Below are 22,656 nucleotides of genomic sequence, written 5' to 3'. Positions count from 1 at the left end.
ATGTGCCTGTAGTTTATGTTCCAGCATGACATCTCTGAAGAAACAGGAAACACCCCCAGGTAAGAGGAACTGAATTTAATGATGCTCCTCAGTTTGGGAACACAATGAGTTAAACTCTCAGGGTTATTCAGACAAGGACATCACTGCTGCCCCTCTTTGGGCTTTGTCATGGAGCCTGAGTCATCCTGCACATAAAAAAGATGCAGGGAAAACAAGAAATGACACAACTGGAATTTGTCCTGGTCACAGCAGATACACAGGAGAGGAATGAGCAAGGCCTGACTCATTCCCACTGAAATCCACCTTCCCCAGTGGAGGAGAGGCTCCCCTGGAAGTGGTGCTGGCAGTAAAGGATTGTGTGTAAAGGACTGGGAGCCAGTAAAGGATTGTGTAAAAAGGACTGGGAGCCAGTAATTGATTGTGTATAAAGGACTGGGAGCCACCAGCTAGAGCATTTTGACAAATGCTTAAGGGGCCAAGAGAAAAGTTTCCAAGGAGTGATGGAAACCAAGAGAGAAGCCTCTGGTTCCAGACAAGTAATCAGGAAACACCTCTTGTGCTAAACTAACAAAGCCAGGTACTGGCAGGAGCATGAGCTGCAGAATATTATCACTTCGTAGTGCTTCCAAACATCTCCAACCAATAGCCACACACGGCTCCTTTGGTTGCACACCAGACTGTGAGAGTTAACCCTAGGCTACCCAGCAGATGAGACTGCACAGGACATTATTCATCATGCTGGAAAATGTCCATAAATTTTAATTCTCCAAGACAGTAGTTTTAGTTGAAAGGAATGATTTTCCTTTCTATCAACCTTTTTAGGCAATATCAAAGTAATTCTCCATCAGTTTTGCAGTACTTCCTTTATAATAACACAGAGTTTCTTAGCTCAGCTTCTTCATTAGCTCCTTTGGTCTAGAACAAGGCATGAGCTATGCTTGTGTTTGATACAGAGACATATTTAATCTTCAGTTCTAACTCGGTTCACAGCTCAGGAAATGGCACTGCAGAGCACCCATGGCCTGCTTTGCCTACCTGCACTTACCGAGCTGGGAGGAGCCCCTGGGCTACCTCACAGCCACTCCCATTCCCTTCCTACCCCAGCCCCTCTCCTCTCCAGGGTAACACAGCCTGGGCTGCGGCAGAGGCTCCAAGCCCACTGCCAGGGGTGCTTGTGGCTGGGTGGGATCTCACCAGGCTGCCACAGCAAGCAGCAGCTGCTCAGGGAAGGGAGAGCCATTCCTGTCAGTTTAAGAGAAATTTCTCATTATTCCTCCAGATAATCCCCAGGCAATGATGTTAGTTATTGTAAAGCAGGAGCTGGATCACAATGACAGAGTGTGCATGGTGAACAGACTTCCACACATTTTGTGTTTACATTTCAAAGCACTCATGTTTTCTTAAGGTAACATGATTTTGGTGTTAATTGTACTATGACAAAGATGACTTTCCAATTAAGTTTCCTCCATAGGCTCTCTCCCCTCGTGCTCAGTTGGGACACTAGGCCCACACTTCCACGTTTTCAAACAGCTCCCACTAATGAGAGATAAGACCCCACCAGCAGAGCCTCTCTCTGCAGCCCCACAGCTGCCAAGAGCAGCACGCCCGGACCCAGGCCAAGAATTTTAACGGGGATCTTCTGGCCTGCTCTCAATGAAAATTTGCTCCTATGCAGAAGAAAGTGGAATTTCCTGAATTTATGTGTAATGCTGAGTGCAGCCTAAGCACAGGGTGCCCAGAGAAGGGCTGCCCTGGATCCCTGGAAGTGTCCGAGGCCAGCCTGGGACTGGGTTGAAGGTCCTTTCCAACCCCAACCAACCTGTGATTCTACAGTTCTATCATTTTAAGCAATAGCTGAAGTTTTAGTCTTACAAAGCAATCACATGCTAACAGAATTCACTCTTGAGGTGTGCTGTGTGGATGGATGGGGCTCCCCTGGCCAGCCCCCCCTCCCAGCACCCTGCTGCTGCCTGCTGTGAGCAGATCTACAGCAGATCTACCTGCTCACCACTTACACACCAGGTCAGCAGCAGCACCCAAGGGTGCCATGGATGTTCCTCTTTATAACCCACGCACAAATGAGTCCTCACTTTGAGGTGGATGTTTGTAACAAAGGGTTAACCAGTCACTCCAGGTCTCCAGTTCAGAAGGCCACAGGATGCCTGTAACAGAGCTAAAGTCCAGTTCCACCAGCACATGAACCATGCATGTCCATAGTGCACCTTTAGTGCATTAATCTGATCTCAATTTGATAAATCTCTTATTAAGGGGTACCTTAACATAAAGCAGAAGTCTGTTGGATCAAATTAAACAAATATCTTAATGCTTAATGGTATTCCTTAGCATAGTTATTTAAACCTACAGTTTTCTAGAAAATATTTTAGGACTTGGACTACACCTTTCAGTCTAAGTTTGCACTAAGTCTAGCAAGGCAGACTTCTCAGGCTGATTCCCTGGGAAAGCAAAGCCAAGGCACTCACTTGGTGTCTGGCTCCCTTCTGCCTTCTCATTTCCCACTAGAAATTTCAAAGTAATTTCAACTGAATATGACAAAGTGTAGACATTTTGAAGAAGCTTCTGTGAAGCCTTAATCCAAGTTTTTTGGACTCATTCTCTTGACTCCTTGTTGCACGTCTTTATTTCCAGGCCATTGTGCCCTCTCGAGAGTTAATTGTTCCAGGCCTGCAGGATTTATCCCCGAAGATAGCAGTGTGTGCTGAGGCTCAGTGAGCACCTCCTGGGGGAGCAGCTCTGTCACAGGCTGCGTGGCCGTGCCCTGGCTGTGTGTGGCCTCACTTTTGGTAGAGGATCTGCAGTGCTGCAGGCAAGGCTGGTTCCCTCCCTCCCACATCCAGCACCAGGATGGAGCAGCCTCACATCTGGGTTACCGTCCCTGCTGTGCCATCCCTGCTGGTGGCCCAGGGACACCCCTTAGGTGCAGCTCACTTTCAAGTACCACTAGGCCGGGGCTGGTTTCAATAACCAGCAATAATTCAAACTAATCCCAGTGCCTTCTGGCACTAACTGGGCAAGAGAGCCAAGCATCCTCCCTGCAGTTCCCTGAAAGCTTTCTGTCCTTCCATAGCTCAGTTCTGCATCCTCCAGTACCAACAGGCCTCATCTGTGTCCTTGGACTGAAAGGTTGTTCTTCGTCCATTGATTTTTTAATTGTTTACTTCAAAATACCTGGAAACTCTTTCCATTAGAGCAAAAGTCTGTTCCATTTGTACAGCACATCCCAGCAATTATTTCTCCTGGTGAGCATTCAGGGCTTCATGAGCTCAGGGTTTTCTGCCACCACGTGTTAATGACGAGGTTTGAACCAAACCTTGGTTTAACTTTCAGTTTTACCAAAACCTCTTTTGAGCTACAGGCGTAGCTCAGGTAACTGAGTTCATGTTCCTGACTCATCCCTGAGGCTCCTGGAAACGTTCCTGGAGATACTTTCAGCTCAGGCTCAGGTCTGGGCTGTAACTGCAGAGGGTTCCAGTTTCTGCCCCTGTTGGCACAGCATGGAGAAGAAATCCAGCCCCAAGCCCCAGGCTAAGGGTAAATTTGGCAGAGATGCAATGAGTGAGGCTGCAGGGCAGGAGATCTCACCAGAATTTGGTGTGCACTTCATGTATCACCAGGGCCTCTTTCTGCAGTGGAAGTGCTCTCAGTGAACTGGCCTGACCATGGGTTTCCTGCTGACTCTTCTTTGAGTTTTGCTGAAGTGTGGACATGGAAGATCCCAATAACAGGCAAAGAAATCAGTCTTGGGTTTGGAAACCTAAATCTGCCGTGTGACAAATGTCAGCTGGGAGAAACAGAGCAGTTCTCAAAAGCTATTTCTGAAAAATTTTCAAAAACTTAGGCTGAAATTTAGGTATGAAGCTCAAAAATCTTGGATTCTGATTAAATTTCTCAATAAAACATCAAGGATCACAGGTTAATAAAAACAATTCAAGGCAGGACAGCCAAGCTCACAGGTTAAGGTTAACAGGTGCTGGGTTTTTTCTTGCAACTTTTCACAGAGTCACAGAATGGCTGGAAGAGACCTTGAAGCTCATCTTGTTCCAACCCCTCAGGTTTTTTGTTCCATGACCAGGATAAGTTTTACAACCCCCAAACAGAGCAGGGATCTGCTGTGGGATGACTGTACTCTGTTAAAGCTGCATTTGCTTCAAGTCAGTAACATTCCCTTTGTTCTGCAACAGGAGAGGCACCAAAGGCTCTACCAAGGCTCCAAAGGTACTGAAAACCCTGGGAGAAGTGAATAATCCACACAGCCCCTATTTTTGTCTCACTGATATTCCCCTCTGAGCACTCAATGACAACTGTGGTGCTATGGGAAGTGTTGCTAACTGAAGAGAAAGGCCAGATTAAATCAGAAATTGTCCAGAAACCTGTGACCCAGCCAGTGGCTTTGCTGAGCAAATTAATCATCAAAGCAAGCATCTGATTATTGCCATTATAAAAGGTGCATGATATCAAATTTGGAATTTGAGGTGTGTGTTATTTATGAAGAGAGCCTGGCCCTCAGTCCCAGCTCTCCCTGTCAGCAGCATGACAGACTGTCAGCCCCAGGAATCACACTCATGAAATGCATGTTTTGCTCACAACGCCAGAATCCTCTAAAACTGCGACTGCAGGCGAGTGATAGCATTTATCATTCCCTAATCTCCAGCATAAATCAGGAATTCAGTTTTCAACCACATGAGATATAGGAGGGAGCTGAAAGCCAAAATACAAGTAGGACCATGTATCACCATTTCTGATTAGCTGAAAGTGGAGGACAAGTGGAATGAAAATTCATTCTTGTGGATTACAATTCTTGTGCAGTCCAATTCCCTCTCATAATTTTAACCAACATTAATGTTTCCTTTATCTTTACTCTGGGCTGTTGAGAAGATGCAGAGCTTGTCTGTCAAGCTCAGACTTGCTTTAAGACTATTATCTAAAAAAGTAGGAAGGCCATAAATAGTGCTTTGATCCTTTCAAACACAAACAAAATGCTGTAAGGGTGCAAGGGATGTGTGTTTCTCTTCACACCTAGGAGCTGCCCAGCAGAGCCTTGGGATGGAGCCGGGTGGGATTTGGAAGCACTCAGCTGTGCCCTGTGTCCCACCAGCCTCAATGGGAGCTTTCCCATTCAGGGAGCTGGATTCACTCCAAGCTCAGGGCTCAGCCTTTCTGGGAATCCTGCTGCCCCAGCAGCGGGTGGCCAAGCTGCCAGGACAGGCTTTGTGGCATTCAAGGCTCCTTTTCCAATGGCACTGAGGACCAGCTGGGCTGGGGTGCCTGGGGGGAGGGCAGGGACTCAGCACTGGCTGTACCTTGGATAAATGGAACTGGGGCCAGGGCTCTGGGTGGACACTCCTCTTTGCCTCTACAGCCACATCAGAGATTTGCCAAAGATCCTTTTCCAGATTCTGTCTGCTCACAAGCCCTGTGTGTAAACCTTCACCTAAACAGTCTCTGTCCACCTGGTTTTAATCTAGGCAAAATATTGCACCAGGAGAGCTCCTAGGACACCCGACACAGGCACAGCTGCTGCAAGATTCCCTGCCTGTGTGACGTTCTAGCAGTGCAGACAATTGTCCATGTATCACTACCACTGCTCTGCGGGTGGAAGTGCTGTGTGTTGTCCTGCCTGAGGATGGTTTGCAGGATGTTTTGGGCATGGTTTTCTCCAGCCATGGTGCCACAGCCAGGCTGCAGGTGAAGCTCTGCCCAGCTCCCCTGCCACAGCTCTGACAGTGGCAGTGGGGTCTGGCAGAATTGTCACTGCCATGATCAACAAGGGGCACCCTCCAGCTGAGTGTTTGAGGAGCATCCCCAGCATCAAGAACTGGAGTTTCTGAAAAGGAAAAGGAGGAACATTTCTGTGCCCATGCCAGAAAAACCAAACCAAACCAAAAAACTCCACCACAACAACAACAAAAACATTGGAAAATATGAAGTGGTTCATCTGCAGGAGGTTGAGTTCTGTGCTGCTGCTGGTCAGGTGAAAGGGTAGTTAAGGAAAAAGGTGTTTTGAGAGAGGTAGAAATAGTACTCTAGAATAGACTCTCTCTGTCCCCTCCAGAGAGAGTTCATTGCAGGGGTGAGTGCACACCATGCAAGAAGAGGAAGATGTTCAGGAAGTCTCATGGCAGCAAAGTCCTCCTGAGGTCAGGGAAGCAGCAAGCAGAGTCCCTCAAGTGTGGCTTTCCAGGACAGCTCGGGAGAGCCCCTGAGCTCCGTGCTCTGCCAGTGCACCGTGTCACTTCAGCACTGCTGCAGATTTTACAGGAGAAAACACCAAACACGTCAGTGTTTTGTGATCCCTGCATGATCCATCTCAGAACACCTCCTGGGTGCACAGCTTTGCTTGCTGTGGGCAGCAGCTCTGCCAGGCACATCCTGCACATCCCCTGGGAGCCTCAGAGCTGAAGGGGAGATCTGAAATGCTCCTGATTCAGAGGATGGAGAGGCATTGCAAAGTTAGTGCACCTACACATGCCTCCAAAGAGAAATGCTGAATAAAAATCCACCTTGATGTGCTCTTGAAGGCAAAAGCCTTCTAATGCAGCCTGTGCCCATGATTTATAACAATGACTCATAATATTGCATTATACTTAATATGATGTAACGCTGATGCAAGATGCCATTCGTGGAATTTCAATGTCACAGGGAAAAAGAGAGGAGAGAGCAGTCTGGTCATGTACCTTGCCATGCTGTCAGAATGAAATGTTTACAGCCAGAATGTGAAGAGCCTTTCAGCATCTGCTTTGCTATTTTTTAGCAGGATAGCCTGGAGAATAACATTTTTATTTCCTGGAGCACAAATATCTCTCAGACATACATTATTGTGTTACTTACAGTAATTTAATCAACTTCATATTTGAGAAGACAAATTTGCTAACACACAATTCAGTCTTGCAATTATACCCCCTCACATGGAAGTTTGCAGGGTAAATAAGGATTATGCCTTTAAATTAATTGAAGCTTTATCTCCCTTTTCTGACCCAGCTGTTATGAATTCTCCTCCTGTTCTCACTGTGCTGCTTGCTCCTTCCTGCAGTGAATCAGCACTTCAGGAAACACTAATTCAAAGAGGAAAGACACCCTAAACTCTGCTTCTGAAGGTCAGGAATCGCTGCTCTCCAGGAGGTTTGACAAATGAGGTGAGCTTTGGTGGGGTGCTTGTGACCCCTGCTCGGAGCTCTGCCCCTGCCCTTCCAGGAACTCGCGCAGCACAAGTGAGCCCTGCTGGATTGTCACCCCGACAGACAGAAACAGAGCCCTGTCCTTCAGCTGAGGAGAGCTGCCCCTGGCTGCAGGGCGCCCTGGCTGTGTGTGTGGGGAGCAGCTGGGCATGCCTCGTGCCCCCCACGCTGTGTCCTGGCATGCACGGGGGCTCTGCAGGCACTGCACCACCCAGGCTGCTCTGCAAAGGAGCAGGACTGTTCTCCACCTCTGCCCTTCGAAATCCTCCGTGTCTGACACCCTCAGCTGTCTCATTTCCAGCAAGAGCCGACAGACTGGAGAATCACAGACTCTCCTGAGCTGGAAGCGATCACCAGTCCAAGGCCTGGCCCTGCACAGACACCCCAGCAATCCTGGGCATCCCTGGGAGCAGAGTCCCCAGGCTCCTGGAGCTCTGGCAGCCTCGGGGCCGTGCCCATTCCCTGGGTAACTGTGCCCCTGCTCTGACAGAGCCCTGTGTTCAGGATGTGCAGAGGCTGCTGCTGGCACCCCAGCCAGCACAGAGACATTGCCTGGGTGGAACAGGACTGTGAGAGGCTGGAAAACCTTGAACTGAGGTCTCCAGAGATCCTGGCTCAGGCTTTTCCTGGTGGTTCTCTGTTCGTACCCTTCAGTCCCTTCTGTGCCCAGTGTTCCCAGTAAGCCCAGCTGACCATTCTCGCCCATGGAATGGATGATTTTATCAGTGGTTCTCAAGAAGACAACTCAATATCAGTAGATCTGTGCATCCTGGAGGGCACCCTGAGCCACCTGCAGCAGGTGTCACTTGAAGAAGAACCTTGTCACAGGTGAGCACCAGGTGAGTGGGCACAGCACAGTTTCACATTGCAAGACAAAGCAGAGAGGACTGACTTCTGAACAGCACAGCAGTGCCTACAGGTGGTGGTAAGGAATCAATAAGAGCTGATTTATTTTTGGAAGCCTGGTAGGTGCCAGTCTGTTTCCTAAGTGCATAAATATCATCAAAACCTAGCCATGGGCCAGCGAAACAAGACAAGAATTTGTAGCCCAGAGGAAAGCCACCATGAATGGATTGTGTGGAGGCTGATAAGATCCATACTGCTCCAAAATGGAGAGTTCCACCTCACAACAAGGCTGTCTTTGTTGTGGAAGAGTCAGGTTGTGAGAGTCCTGGCGTGCCAAATACCTGTAATGGCCTCCCCTGCCAATTGTCTTTAAATACTGTGATCTTTCACACAGGAGCAAAGCCTGAAAAGAATCTCTCTAGCAAAAACATCATTTATTCATTCTCTACAGGGCAGTGGAGCAACAAGCCCTCCTCAGTCCTGCTACTCTTCCTCTCCCCTGAAGATTCCAAGCAGAGATTTGTTGGAACAGGGATGGGTAATTTTGCCCTGTGAGGGATGCAGGAAGAAGCGCAGAGCTATCTCCAGATCAGAGCAGTTCCTGAGCCTGCTGGAGAAATGGCAGATGGCCAGAGATAGCACAAACGCTGCTCTCCCACATAACAATGCCGAGAGCTGAACCTTCCAGGCACAAGCTTTCAGGGCAGCAAACTGTGCACAGAAAGGTGAGAAACACAAGGGGAGGCAAGGGAGGCTCCTGGAGCCAGCCTTCCCACAGCCTCGTCCAGCACCAATGGCCCTCCTCTGCCCCAGGTCCATACCTGGGGGATAACCGAGGCAAAAAGTGCAACTTTTCTATTTGCCTGCATTTTTGAGCTTTGCTTTGAGGAAAAATTTCTGGCCAGTAGGCAGTTCCAGCCATGTTTGCAGTCTGGGTAGGCTGGTGTGTCATTTCCTGGGAATCCTGTACTGCCAGCACCCATCAAATACAAGCAGACCTTTCAAGGAAGTGGCTTTGCCACAAAGGTGAAACTCCTCTGCTGTTTTTTGTTTCACTGGCTCTGTGCTGGTGCAGCAGAGCGGGCTGTGGGCGTTGGTGTTTTACCAGGCTTTCCAGGAGGTGTCTGCATGCTACCAGAGCTAACTAGTAAAGATGTCAGATCATTCATTTAGCAAATATTGATGCTCAGTCCTCGAGTTTTTCTCGGAATTCAGGGTTCATTTTGCCAGTGTTGAAGTAGAAGTTTTCACACCACAGAACCAGACACAGGCGTTTGGGACACTACACAGAGCAAACCCCAGAATCCCACCTACAGAACTCCTACAGTAGCATTAAATTAAAGAAGGGTTAGGCTTTTGTTTGGGGTGGAAATGGCTTTTCTTCAATACAACCTGCCTGGCTCCAGCATAACTGGAGATGTCTCAGAGCCTGCAGGTAATTACCACAACAAAAATAGCATCCACAAATTAACTGCTGCTCCCAACTTCCTTCTCCCATTTGCCTCTAAGTCACACTCACGTGATGCTGGAATCAGGACTATTGCACAGGAGGAGGTAAAGGAGAGCTGAGGAAGCAGGGATTGACATCCCTGGGAGATGGGATGTGCACAGCTCCTGCAGGGAGAGCCCTGCTGGGCTGTGGGGAGCACACAGACACCCCTGGCTGTTCCAGCTGCTGGGATGGGAGCCACAGCCCCACTGGGACTGCCTGGGAGTGCCTGACCCGCAGGGACCTGGGGGGCACAGCTCAGACCAGCCTGGGGGCCGTGCCTGCCCCAGCTGCCACTGGAGATCAGGAACACGGCCGGGGCAGCAAACCTGGGCTGTTCAGTGCCCCGGATCCCCAGGAAAGCTGTGGGGGAGCTGCTGGGGTCCTCCTTCCCCAGTGCTGCCCCTGCAGCTGCTCCCAGCGCCGAAGGATGGGGTGGGGATGCTGCTGTGCTGAACCCAGTCCGTGTCACAGTGTCACCACAGCAGCAGGCACTCGGCCCGGGGTGCTGCTGCAGCCTTTGCTCCTCGCAGGGGCGGCTCTGGCACAAAGAGCAGGGTTTGAACAGGGGGTTGAAAACGATCCCTTTCCAACTGAGAGAGACGTTCATGTCTGGACCTGACAGGATCCTGCTCACACACACAGTAGCAGGCAGATTTTACCAGAGGTACCCTTTGACTTCCCAGATAAAACGTTTGTTTGATTTTTTTCCCTTTTTTACGGCCGCAAAGAGTAACATTTAGACAAATGTTTGACGAGCAGAGGGCCCAACAACCTGCAGAGGTGCCTGCTTGTCTACTGTGAATGGTGTCAGTGTGGCAGCCCCACAGTTCTCCTGCTGTGCAGGGCACCAAACCCCATCCTGACCCCGAGATGGACACAGGTGTCAGGATACGAATTCTTCTGGGCTCCATTTATACAGGCCCAGGGATGTTCAGAAATGTTAGAATGTTCAGAATTAAAACTTTCAGAGAAACTAAAATACATAAACCCATGCAGATATGAGGTAGAAATGCATGTTTAGTTTTAAATAAGTAGAGACTTTTTAAGTGCCTTAAGTGAGTAAGAGACTGAACTAGTTAGCAAGAAAAGACCCTAAAACCTTGTTTAAAGTTCAGTAGTTTCACCTTTTACAAAATTAACTAAGTTCTAGGCATGATAAAAACAATGTAGCCTTGCTAACATTCCTAGATAGAACAGATAGAGTTATATACGTAGAATTTATTTGAGAATTTGATGTGATTCGCACATCAACCTTAGGTTAGAATAGGTCCAACAAAGCAATAGTAGACTTGTGTTTGTACCTGACTGGCTAAAAATAGAATAAAATACACTGCTTTGAGAATGCTAGAATTCTCACACAACACAGATTATGAATGCTGTCACTGCTCCTACTGCCACTACTAATAATAAATGCTACTGCTCCTGCCTGGCACAGAAAGACTTCATGCTGAAAGGCTTTCTACATACTGGCACAAACTGTAACAACTTTACCTTCCTGAGGCCAATTTCAGCCGTACAATAAAGGATGAGTTTTTTACAACTCCCCAGCTTCCACAATCTTCAATAAAGACGCACCAAAATCCTAACGCACGGGACAGCAGGGCCACTCACCTTGCGGCCGGCCTCGTTGTTGTGCAGGTTCATGAGCGTCCTGGCGTTCTGCTTGATCTCCCGGGCGTCCACGAAGACCTTGGCGAAGCCGATGCCGTAGCGGATGTCGGCGGAGCAGCCGCCCCATTTCCAGCCCTCCTCCTTGTGGTACTGGCCCTGCTTCTCCTTGTCGCAGCCGCAGTCGCTGAGGTTGCCCTGCGTGCAGGCCGCGGTGATGGCGTGGGCCACGCCGGCCGCGATGATGGCGTAGGTGAAGGCGGCCTCCCTGCTCCCTGCAAGGCAGAACGGCCGTGAGCGCCGGGCACGGGCACCGCGGGGGCAAAGGGCACGGCCTGAGGGCACGGCCTGTGGGCAAACCCATGTACACCAAACAGCCTTATGAATGTTTAGATCTCCCAAACCAAGAACTTGCCCTATTCTTATTTCTCCAACGACCAAATGCACCCTTGTGCACGAGGATCAGAATCAGGCTCTTAATTAGGGAGTGCAGATGGGAAGATGCTCTTCCCTTCTCCAAGTGCCCGTCAGCCGCGTCCTGGCAGACCTCGGCTGCTGGCAAGAGTTTGTTACCCATGAAACAAGCCCGTTTCTGCTGTTCATTGCATTTCACAAAAAAATCACCACTTGGGAAAGAAAGCTTACAACACTTCAGCCTTGGCTGCATCCCTTTTGTGTAATAGGATCTGGATTTCTCTACTTGTCGCTTTTGATGATAAATGTTCACTTCCTTATGTCAAGGAAATAAAATGGAAAACAAGATGACATTATCACAATCTGTTAATAGTCAACTTCGTGCCCTCTATTAGCAAAGGGAGTATTCCCTAATGCTGCAACGTGCTGCATTTATTAAAGAGTTTACAGTCAATTATCAGGTTTCCTCAAAGGATTCCTTGTTTCTCCTTACTTAAAAAAACAAAGATCATAAAATTATTCGTCTTGACTGTGGAAGTTGCAGATGAAGCTTTCTAGAGCTCTTGGCTTTTTATAAAAATCTGAATGTGCAAGAGAAATCCCTGGCTTTAGGTGTCTTTGGAGCTGAGCTCCTCCTCCAGTTCACACTCATCAGCACCCTCACCATTTTAAGCACAACACTGTGAAAAAGGCACTGATAAACAGAGTACAATAAGAGGTCCCACTTGATCTCTCAGAGGGCAGCAATGCCTCACACCAGGTTTCTGTTCCACGAAGCAGCAAATGGGACATTGTCAAAGAAATATTTTTGAGTTGAATTTACATGTGGTTCTTTTTTCCCTTCAATTTTGATTACTTTTGTTCATCACAAGTTATTTTCAAGGTCTAGAACAAAAACCACTGGGAGATCACTTTAATCTGACACACTCAGCATTGTAGAGGCTGAGCAGCTCTTTTGCTTTTTAGAGGGGAGAAAAATGCAATGTAGAAATATAAAATTAGTTAGTATAAGCAGAGTCAGAAGCCAGTGTCAGGCTTGTTCATAAATTACATTACTTAAATTAATTCATAAATTTGTCTTATTTGGGAGAAAATCTCAGCAGCTTTTTAAAAGCTGAATTTTGGAGATTACAAGGTAAACAAAGCAAGTACCTAGAAGAATTGACTCAGGTAGGAAGTGCCTTGGCACTTGTGCCATGGTGATAAAGTGATGTGGGTTTGTCACGTCTGCATCCAGCTGTTCCTGCTTTTCATAAATGATTGACTTTTTCAAGTCTCATTGCCCTGGCCCGGCTCACAGAAATGCCAGGGAGGGAAGCTCAGAGCAGCCTGAGTCTCTTCTGTGACAGTGCTCCAGGTCCCAGGGGTTTGTGCCCAAACAGGGTAACCTGAGCACGGGGCTGGTCCTGCCACTTCAAGTAGGAATTCTACTCCTCTCCTTTGGATTCTAGCAGGGAGTTGAAATTCCTGGAGGATCTCAGGGGGAAAGGTGGCTTTACCCAGGTATGGCCAGGCAGTTGCTGCTACAGAAGTTAGACAAAGGTGGAGAGCCACCTGTCACAGAGTCATGGAATCCCAAATGGTTTTGGGCTGGAAGAGACCTTGAAGCTCCTCTCATTCCACCCCTGCCTCAGGGAGGGACATTTCTGCCACTCCAGGGTGCTCCAAGCCCCATCCAACCTGCTCTGGACATGTACAGGAATGACAAGCCCTCGTTTCAGCTCCCAAATCACACATTCTTCTCCTTATCTCAGACAAACCATGGCAAACACTCCAGAGCTCACTCCAGGCACTGGAACCTCCAGAGAAGGACCCGGCAGCGGTCAGAGGTTGCTCTGGCCCTGACAAGGCCCATGACCTGCTGGGTTCCAGCCATGGCTCTGCTCCCTCAGCTCACCTGGGGCTCTCCCCAGCCCCAGCCAGTGCCTCAGTGCTGTGTGACCACGGGGGCTTCTCTCCAGATGCTGGGCAGGAATATCCTCCTGCTTTTCCTCTGCTTTTCTGGGCTTCAGTGGGTTGTGCACACCTTGCAGCTCCGTTTGCTCTGATGGCACAGAGCTTGGCTTTGGTGGCTTCCAAGATTTCTGCAGCTCCATCTGCTGATGCAGATCCTCCCCCAAAGCTCTGCAGTCCTGTCTGCAGCCCCTGCACTGGCAGGGCACCCTGCCAGGCTGTACCTCAGTCTCTGAGCTCTGCACAGCCAGCCACCACCCTGGGGTGCCAGATGCCACAAGGGGAAGCCCCGGGAGGGTCACAGGGGGTCAGACACAGGTATCACCAGGGCAGCTGCTCCCTAATGCTGAGCACAGTTACACACAGCCCATGCACTCCTTGGAGCCTTAGCTCTGCCAGCCCTCACTGCATGCCTCTGGTTTGGATATGAGGGTTTGCTAGACTGGGTTTGGGCTGGTCAGCCTGTCTACCAGCTGCACAGACTGGTCTGTGTCCTGGTTCTGATTTAGCTAACTTCATTTGGGTTTAAGTTTAATATTTACATTTGAAAACTTTGTGAAAACTTTGTAAGAACTTCATTTGCACGATTAGAAATGGGAACTTATTTTTTAAAAGAAGTGCAATACCTTGATGTTGGTTGGGAAACAAAGCCTAAGCCTGCCAAATGCAGAGTGCATTCACTTGCAGGAAGTCAGTGGGTGCTCAGCAGTTTGGGATCTAAGGGTGTTTCCAAACAGCCTGTCCCGCCCCACCAGTCCCCCTCATAAATTGACTAAGCTGTGAAATAAAAGAGAGACAAATTTCTGTTTATCTCACTGGAAAACATGGGTTGTATTTTCTGCTATTTAAAGCCAAAGGGTCAGAGAGGGAGTTATCTGCAGTGACATGAGCTGAAATATGATTGGGAAAATATAAAGATGGAAAACACAGCATACCTTGCCAATTATGTGCCACAGCAAACATTACTCCTCATCTCTCTATAGAGGCCATAACTCACAGCCTGGAAAAATGCAGAGCAGAACCCATCCCCTGCCTGCTCTGGGCTTTGCCTCCTCCTTCTTTGGTAGACTATGTATGGTTCAGCAGGTTTTTTATTTTCATCTCTCTTTAACTTAGCATGAGTGATTAATTAGAATGGTAGCTTAAGAAAAATCACTGAAGTATTCTCTTCTTAATTTTTTGTTCCCCTTCTGTTCAAAGTTTGGGGGGTTGGTGCCTTAAAATATTGCATTCAGTTGAAATTAAAAGGATGGTTCCCCATGAAAGAGCACTGTGGCTTTACAAAGATTAGTACAAATAAATAAAATAGAGTGGCTTCAAGAGGCATTCAAGACTGGGGGTTTAGTCCCTGCCCACTTTCATGAGCTAAAGTTCCTTTCATTGACACACGAAACTCTTGCAGAGGAAACACTCCAGCTAAAAAGATTATTTCTGAAAACAGCCCCTCTAAATTTATAAAGTTCCTACTCAAGGCATGTGCACTTCAAAAATCAGAGCCATTCTTTTGGAGTTCAGAGAAGTGTCCCCCTTTCAGGGAGCCCTGCCACAGGAGATCTCCCACCTTCCCAAGCAGATGCAATCTTTCTGTTTCTCTGGAACAAGTACTCACAAGACACATCTGAAGGCAAGTATGAAAACCTTGTGATGGGAATTCCAACTGCAGTGACCTTGGGGCAATGTTTTATCTTGTAGTGACAGTCCCTGCTGAGAAAGATTGACTTTCTGGCATAAAGCAGCTTTGGATTATCAGGCCATATTTCAGCTTGGCCTCTGTTTTGCCTGCAAATAACTGTTCTGCAAGACACTGACAGCAAAAGCTGGTTGCAAGGGCTGGAAACCTAGCCCAGAAATCAGATTGACCTCACCTGACTAGATAGCAAGGCTCCTGTTAATGACATTTTTTTCCTGTGCATTTGAGGGGTTCATAGCAGCAGTGGTTCAGAAAACAGAGTATTTATCAAACTTTCCTCTAAATATTGACCAAACCAAACCAAGAAGCAGCACCCAGAACTCAATTTCCCACAGCCATGTGCAGGTAATATTCCATGCAATATAAATCCAACAAGGATTTTCCTTTCCAGAGCTCCAGGAGTCTTTGGACACTGCTCTCAGGGATGCACAGGGTGGGATCCCTGGGGTGTCTGTGCAGGGACAGGGTTGGACTCAGTGACCCCTGAGGGTCCCTTCCAGCTCACGAGATTCTGGGATTCTACCAGTGGTTGTTCACTTGGGTCTGTTATTCTGGAATTGAAACAAGCAGACTTTAAAACCTGACACGGCAGACTACAGCAGTGTTTGAATTCAAAATGTTCCCTGAAATGATTGGAAATTAAATCTGTTCTTCACACGCCTGTACTGGGATGTTTTCAAAAGCATTTGTCTCTAACATAGTGACAATACAAAGATTTAGTCATAACTTTCCTGCTAATTTTTCTGTTAAATCTGCCCAGACAGAGAGGGGAATGTTCTAGATCGTCTTCTCTTTTCCATAACACAGGAGAGCTATTCCTGACACCACTGAGCAGGTTAGTGAAGGGTTTGCCTTGTAGGAGAGTTGCCGTTTGTTTCAATAGGCAGGAGTGGGAATGTCCCTTCTTCCCTTTTATGGTTTGAAGCCATAGAGGAAAAGTTGATCTTAATATCTGGAAAACAAATCTTGCTAAGTTCAGTCCAGTGTAGAGCCAAGGGTGCAGTGGGTAAAGGAAAGCCTCTCCTTTATGGTTCAGTGTGTGCGGAGGGGCTGGGCTGCCCTGCTGTGCTCATCAGCTTTGGGCCCAGCCTGTCCATGGGATTCTCCTTTTGATTTCAGCTTTCCTTATTCCCAAGAGCAATGTCAGGGGGCTGAAGTACCAGTGTGGTTTACTGAAGCATTTCCCAGGGCAGAAGAGAGCAAAGAACTGCTGCATTTTAGTAAGGCCAGGATGAAGACCTGGCTGAAATGTTTTGCTGTAGATCTCCTTGCAGACCAGCACTCACAGCTGGGGACTCCTTCCATCCTCCCCCCACAGGGTCGTTGCAGCCTCTGCAGGGCTCTTGTGCCTCTCTTCTCTCAGACCTGTCCTGAGGAGTCTCCACTTTGCCGTGTCCCTCTGAGGAAGTGCACTCAAACAGTTTGTACCACTTCACTTTCCCGTTTAACTTTGCCAGTGCTGCTCGCTTGTGGCAAAAAGAGATGGGGTTTGTTTTCCCCTGCCACGTGGTCCTGTGCTCCAGATCCCAGGAAATGTGGGCATGTCCCAAGGCAGTCCTTTGAGAAAACAGCAGAGTTACTGCTGGCACCTGCTCCCGAGGCTGCCCCCTGCCAAAGGGCCCCTGAGGCACCTGAGGGAAAGCCTTTGCCACAGCTCTCGCTCTTCCTGCAGTCCAGCAGAGCCCAAATCTCATCTTCAGTCTCTGTCAAGGGCATCTCTGGCTGTTCAGATCCTTAGGCTTGAACACGTTTCACCTGAAGACAGACAGGCAGGAGGTTTTGGCCTAGCCTGCTTTAAAACCTTGGTTTAGACTGTGGCTGCCATCAGGAACAGAACTGCTGACCACCATGGCAAATAGATCTGGTTTTAAATGTGTGTCCATAATTGCAGCCTTGCGTCATCTCCACGGTTATTTTAAATTTTCTCTCTGCCACTCTACATTATTAATCAGGTGTCTGTGGAATGCTCTAGCACAGATGTCCCTGTGCCCATCCGGGTGTGCTCCATCGCTCCTCCGTGCCCACGGCACTCGGTGACTTCTCCTGCTGCTCCTGGCACTGCTGGCACCAGCTGGCACAGGGACACATCCACGGGGTGTCAGGAGGAAAGGATCTCTCTTTGGAAGGGCAAAGCAGATAACCCAGGAAATGGAGAGTGAGTGCTGGGCACTGGCTGGGAGCTCACCGTGGCCAGCGGGACACTCAAGCCTGTGAGCACAAACATGCTCTAGGATGAATTCAAAGGGTTGCTTACTGTACCTCTACAAATAAACTCTACAAATAAACTTTCACTTCACTGGGAGATGGATTACATGTGAATTTTAAAAAATACACCCTACAGGTTAGAACAGGGAAATATCATTTGATGCTTTCCTTCTAGAGAATTCCAAGTGTTTCAATAAGGTTAAAATCCCTGTTGCCATTTTAAAGGTAGGAAAAGAGAAGCACAGAAGGGAGTGCCATGATCCCTCAGCTACACAACAGCAGGGCCAGGAGGAGGATCACCCTGAGTGGCAGTAAGAGAATTTAAATAATTGCAGTACATTTGCATAACATTCATAAAATAGATTACCCAGCAAGGGTCGAAGGAAAGAAACCTGGATTTGAAGATGTGGCTTGGTGTGCCACCAAAGCCCTGGGTTGGGAAATAGATCAGGAGACTCTGGTACCTAAGGGAGCTGCTTTGTGTGGGCTGACACACACAAAGCCCATTTCCAGAGTTCCTCAGGCACATCCTCTGCTGGCTGCCCCTGCCCGGCCGGGACAGCCACTCCGCTGTCACTCTGAGGTCACCTCCTCAGCGGAGCAGCCCGGCAGTGCCGCCCCAGGGGCAGGGGAGGGCTGGCAGGGACTCAGTGACAGCCCCAGGCTGGAACCTCAGGGTGCAATTGCCCAGAGGCACAGGCGGGTGTGAAGTGCCAGGGAAGGGGCTGCCGTGTTTGGGGCTCTTGGAATAAACACACCGTGTCAAAGGCTAATTAAAAAGGCAACGAGAGTACCTTATCCTCTCCTAATGGTAACCTGGGTTGTTGTGGTGCTCTGTCCCCTTGGAACGCCTCCTGCAGGGGCTTAGGGTCCTTCAGGTCACACATCTCTCTTTCCTACTCAGGGTAAGGCCCCCGGGCCTGATCTCCTGTTCGTGGGCACCGAGTTTGCCTTATGCCTTTCTGGCACATGGCCTGTACCCTTTTTAACCAAAGCAAACATCATTTCTCTGGGTGGTAACCTGGAGCACTCCCTGGCAGAGACCCTTGGGAAAGAGCAAGAGAAGCCTCTTCCTCAGAGCCATAGAAAGATGAGCTGTGTCAGATATTCAGAGCTTCTGTACCTGCTGATAGGGGAGAAGCAGAACAAGGAGATCACCTGAGCAGGAACAGTTACATTAAAATATTTGTGGTGTTTGAGAGCCTGAGTAGTTTTATCCTTGAGACCACAGGAATGTCTGTGCAAAAGAAAAATTCACCATCGGATTTCAACCCTCTGTGATTTTTACTGAAGCTTACTTTAAAATTGATACATAATTAATACATAACCTGTTTAAATTTGAGGGGTTTGTTGTTCTTTAAATGAAATTATGGAGTTTTGTAATTTGGATGCCATTCAACTCTTGACTCTGTTCTGAAACCAAGGAAGAGTTTGCCCTATCCATCTTAGCCTCGTAATGGATAGATAGAGCATATTAAGAGTTATCACCTCAAAGACAGATCAAAGTCTACTTCCTTTGATATTGACTTTCTTTAAAAGGACCTAAATATAACCCACTAGCTAAATAATTCAATTTTCGGAGGGAGGAAAGGAACTGAGAGCATGTTTACACAACAGACCACAACAACTCCGCAATTTTCTAATTTCTGGGAGAAGAAAAAGTCCTTCTCACATTTTCTGTTCAAGGAAATGTTACTCTTAGACTAAATGAGCCCAAAGCTGTCAGCCATCCAAATGGACTCCTCACTGACAGAAGTGGCAAACACGCCTGCACGGCTGACGGGAAGAGCCCAGCCCAGGGAAGAGAAGCAATGAGCTAATCTGACTAAATGCTCCATTTTCAGATGTTTCCCAGTGTTGTGCAGGGCCCTTTTTACCTTCCCTGCTTGAGCCACTCTGATTATCAAAGGTGTTGAAAGGCGCGGCTTTCAAGCCGAGTCGTGTTGTTCTCTTCCTGTTCTCTCCCTGAATATCTCCGGTTTGGAGAGGAGCTGTCAGTGTGCCCTGGTGTGATAAACACACGCTCAGAGTGCTCAGGGTTCCAGAGCAGCCCCTCTGTGTTTGACAGGAACGAGGGCTGGGGCCGATCCTGAGCAGGGCCTGGGGCCAGCCCGTCCACAGCGGCTCTGCTGGGCCCTGCTCCCTGTGCTGCCTGCTGGCCTCGTGAAACATCCGTGTTTTCTACCATGCTAAGCAGTCCTTGATGGGGCTGCTGGGTTTTTGCAACTTCATCTTACATGGGGAAGAGACTGGAAACCACAGATCCTTCTGGATGTGAAGTGTGGTGCTGGGAGTGATTAGCTGGCAGGGGTGGCTCTAAAAACACTGGAAAACACATTCCTTGCTCTTTGCACGTTAAGTGCTGTGGAATCAAAAGAACATTGAGAAAATTTTGCTACTGTGTTTTGCAGAATTCAGAGATTTTAAAATTGAGACTTTATCCTCAGGCGCATTTCTTCAGATGTTTACATTTGTTATTATTAATGCTGCTTTAGTTCAGAATTTGGATATATTTTGTAGTGCTGCAATAACTGAGAACACGGAAAATGGAAGTGGGATCTTGTGTCAGTTGATTGGGACAGCGTTTGTGAGTGCCCTGACATCTCAAGGCAGAACACACCCACTCCTCCTCGCGGCGCAGAGGCACGGCTGCTGCCGGAGAGCGATTTTGTGTGGTGGGAACCTCTCACAGCGGGGCTGATTGCTGTGCCTGGGTCCCACCGGGCACAAACCTCAGGCACGAACATCCCGCGGGCTGCCTGCACCCAGGAGCGCAATTCCAGCTCCGCGCAGCGTTCTGGCTCTCAGCGCTGCCCTCAGCAAGAACCAAGCCCCTTTTCCTGCATCCCCGAGTACGCGGGCGAGGCTGCAGCGCTGTGCGCACCGTCGGAAGCGCTCTGGAGAGGGTTTGTGCGAGGGGCAGCGGGATGCTGCGGGGGGGAGCGGGCACACACGCAGGTGGAGCACGGCAGGTGCCCTGCCCGGAGGGTGCCCTGCTGGCAGCGAGGGCAGAGCGCCCAGGAGCACACACACACTCAGTGCCCGTCCTGCCCCGCCTGGCACGGGCGGGGAGCTGCCCGGCCGCAGCCCCGCGGCCGTGCCCGTGCCGCCCCCGGTGTCCCCCCGAGCCACCCCCGATGTCCCCCGGTGTCCCCCGTGCCCTCGGGGGCCGGCACGGAGCCGAGAGCACGTACCCACTTTGAGCTCCTTGCCGAAGACCGTGCGCTCGCCCAGGGCCGAGCAGTTCCAGCGCCCGTTGCGGAACTGGAACTGGCACTCGTTGATGCCCATCTGGGAGCCCTCCCCGATGACAATGATCGCGTCGGGCCTGCTCTGGCAGATCGCCCGCTGCCGGGGGGCGAGCCCCGGGATCTTGTTACAGATGATGCTGGCTCCCAGGGCCACCACAGAGGAGAAACCCCTGCAACGACAAGACACCGGCGGTGGCTGAGGGGAGCAGCGCCCGCTGCCTTCCCCGGCAGGTGCCCCGGGACGCGCCCGCCTCTCCCCTGCCGCTGCCCTCCCCCTGTCCCCTCTCCCAGCCGAGGCGGGGATGAGCAGCTCCTGCCAGGACAGGACCGAACTTCCTCCTCGGCGCGTTAAAGCGCAGCGGCGGCAGTGCCTGCCCGGGCCGCGCACCCGCAGCGCGCTGCGAGGGTTTTCCCAAACCTGTCGAGCGGTTAGAGGAGACAGGGAGGGAGGGAGGGAAGGGGGACAGCTCACGCTCCCTGCCCCGGGGCCGCGCCGCCTCCTCCCGCACCCGGCGCACCTGGCCGGGGATGCTGCGGGTCCGGAGCGCCGCCGCCCTCCCTGCGCCGCTCCCGGGCCGGGCGGCGTTGTCTCCCGGGCGGCAGCGGCCGAGGGATGTCCCCGCGGGAGGCGCGGGCAGGTACCGGGCAGGGAGCGGCCGGGACACCCCACACAGGGCTGGGGAAGGGCCGGGGATCGCCCGGTGTCCCTTCCCCGCACGGACCGCAGCCCAGCCCCTCGCAGCCCCCACACCGCCCCGCTGGAGGGCCGCTCCGAGGTGCGGACGCTTTACCTGTCTTTAGAGAAATAATGATGATCTCCACCATCATCACTTTTTTTTTTTTTTTTTTTTTTTTGAGACTTCCCGAGTTAAATAGTAACAGGTCTGGGCAGGTTGGGCTGAGCGCGAGAGAGAGTGCGATTGTTATAAAAGAAAGGAAAAAAAAAAGTTACTTACCCGATCTTGATATACACAATCCCCAGGCTCAGGAAGATGTGGAAGATCCAGCGCCTTGTTTTCCTGTTCATATTCCTTGCTTGCCGTGGCTCAGACCAACACGCGAAACGATGCCCGGCGCGCCCGGGGCCGGGGCCGCTCCGTCGCTGGCGGTCACGGCCGGGCGGCCGAGCGGGGCAGCCCCCGCCGCGCCCCGCAGCGCCCGCGGCTCCGCGCCCGGCCCGCGCCGCCCGCCAGCATGGCCCTGTCCGGGGAGCGCGGCCGCGTCCCCACCTTCCGTGTCAATCCGCTCTCTCTCTTCTTCGCAACCCCCCCACCCTTTTCTCTTTTTTTTTTTTTTTTTTTTTTTTCTTTCTCTCTCTTTCTCTCTTTTTCAGCTACTGGGGCGTGTTCTCCAAGGAGGGAGTTGTCCAGCCGGGGGGAAGCGAGGCGGGGAGGTGGGCAGGAGGGGAACCGGGAACGGCAGAGGGATCACCTGCCTGCAGGCAGGCTCAGCGCGATCCTCCTCCCGCGGGCACGGCCCGGGGGAACGCGGCGGGGGCTCCGGGGGGTGTCACCGGGGGACGCCCCCGGGGCTGGCCCCGGCCCGCCGGGCGGCATCGGGGGCCCGCACCCCGCGCTGCTCCGCGCCGGCAGCGGGGCCGCAGCTTTGACTCCGCGCTCGCCGCCCGCTCGCCGGGGCCGCCGAGCACCTGGGGCCGGTTTTATGCGTTTGTCCCGACGCTCCTCCCCCCGGTCTGCCTCCCGCGTGTCGCGGGCTGTCCCGCAGCCTCCCGGTCCCCGCGCCGAGGTCAGCCCGGGCGGCCGCGGCATCCCCGGAGCGCCGCCCCGCCCGCACCGGGGGCGAGGCGGCCCCGGCAGGTGCGGGGGGGCCGGGAGGGAGCCCCGTGTGCCCGCAGTGACCTCCCCGCCGCTCTGGTGGCCGATCCTCGCAGTGACCGGGCAGGGCTCGGTCCCGTGGCGGCGGGCTCCGGTCGCTGTCCGCGGTCCGAGCCCCGCCGGGGGCGGCCCGGGGGCTGCGGGCGCCCGGAGCTGGCGGAGCCGCCGG

General features: G+C 50.9%; 1 protein-coding gene across 1 annotated transcript in view; it reads right to left on the bottom strand.

Annotated features, from left to right (window-relative positions):
• The window catches only part of WNT7A (Wnt family member 7A), a 34,012-nt gene extending 11,706 nt beyond the window's left edge, over positions 1-22,306 (bottom strand). Inside the window, exons 1-3 of the mRNA XM_063411298.1 lie at positions 21,609-22,306; positions 20,596-20,822; positions 11,143-11,414 (exon numbers count right to left, since the gene is read on the bottom strand). Of these exons, the coding sequence (XP_063267368.1) occupies positions 11,143-11,414; positions 20,596-20,822; positions 21,609-21,679 (570 nt within the window). The 5' untranslated portion in view covers positions 21,680-22,306. The remainder of the gene's footprint in view (positions 1-11,142; positions 11,415-20,595; positions 20,823-21,608) is intronic.
• Between the last annotated feature and the right edge of the window lie 350 nt (positions 22,307-22,656).

The sequence above is a fragment of the Prinia subflava genome, chromosome 14 (assembly GCF_021018805.1).
Source record: "Prinia subflava isolate CZ2003 ecotype Zambia chromosome 14, Cam_Psub_1.2, whole genome shotgun sequence".
NCBI classification, from domain to species: Eukaryota; Metazoa; Chordata; class Aves; order Passeriformes; family Cisticolidae; genus Prinia; species Prinia subflava.
The sequence above is the reverse complement of the archived record's forward strand: the minus strand, read 5'-3'. Positions and strand labels throughout refer to the sequence as shown.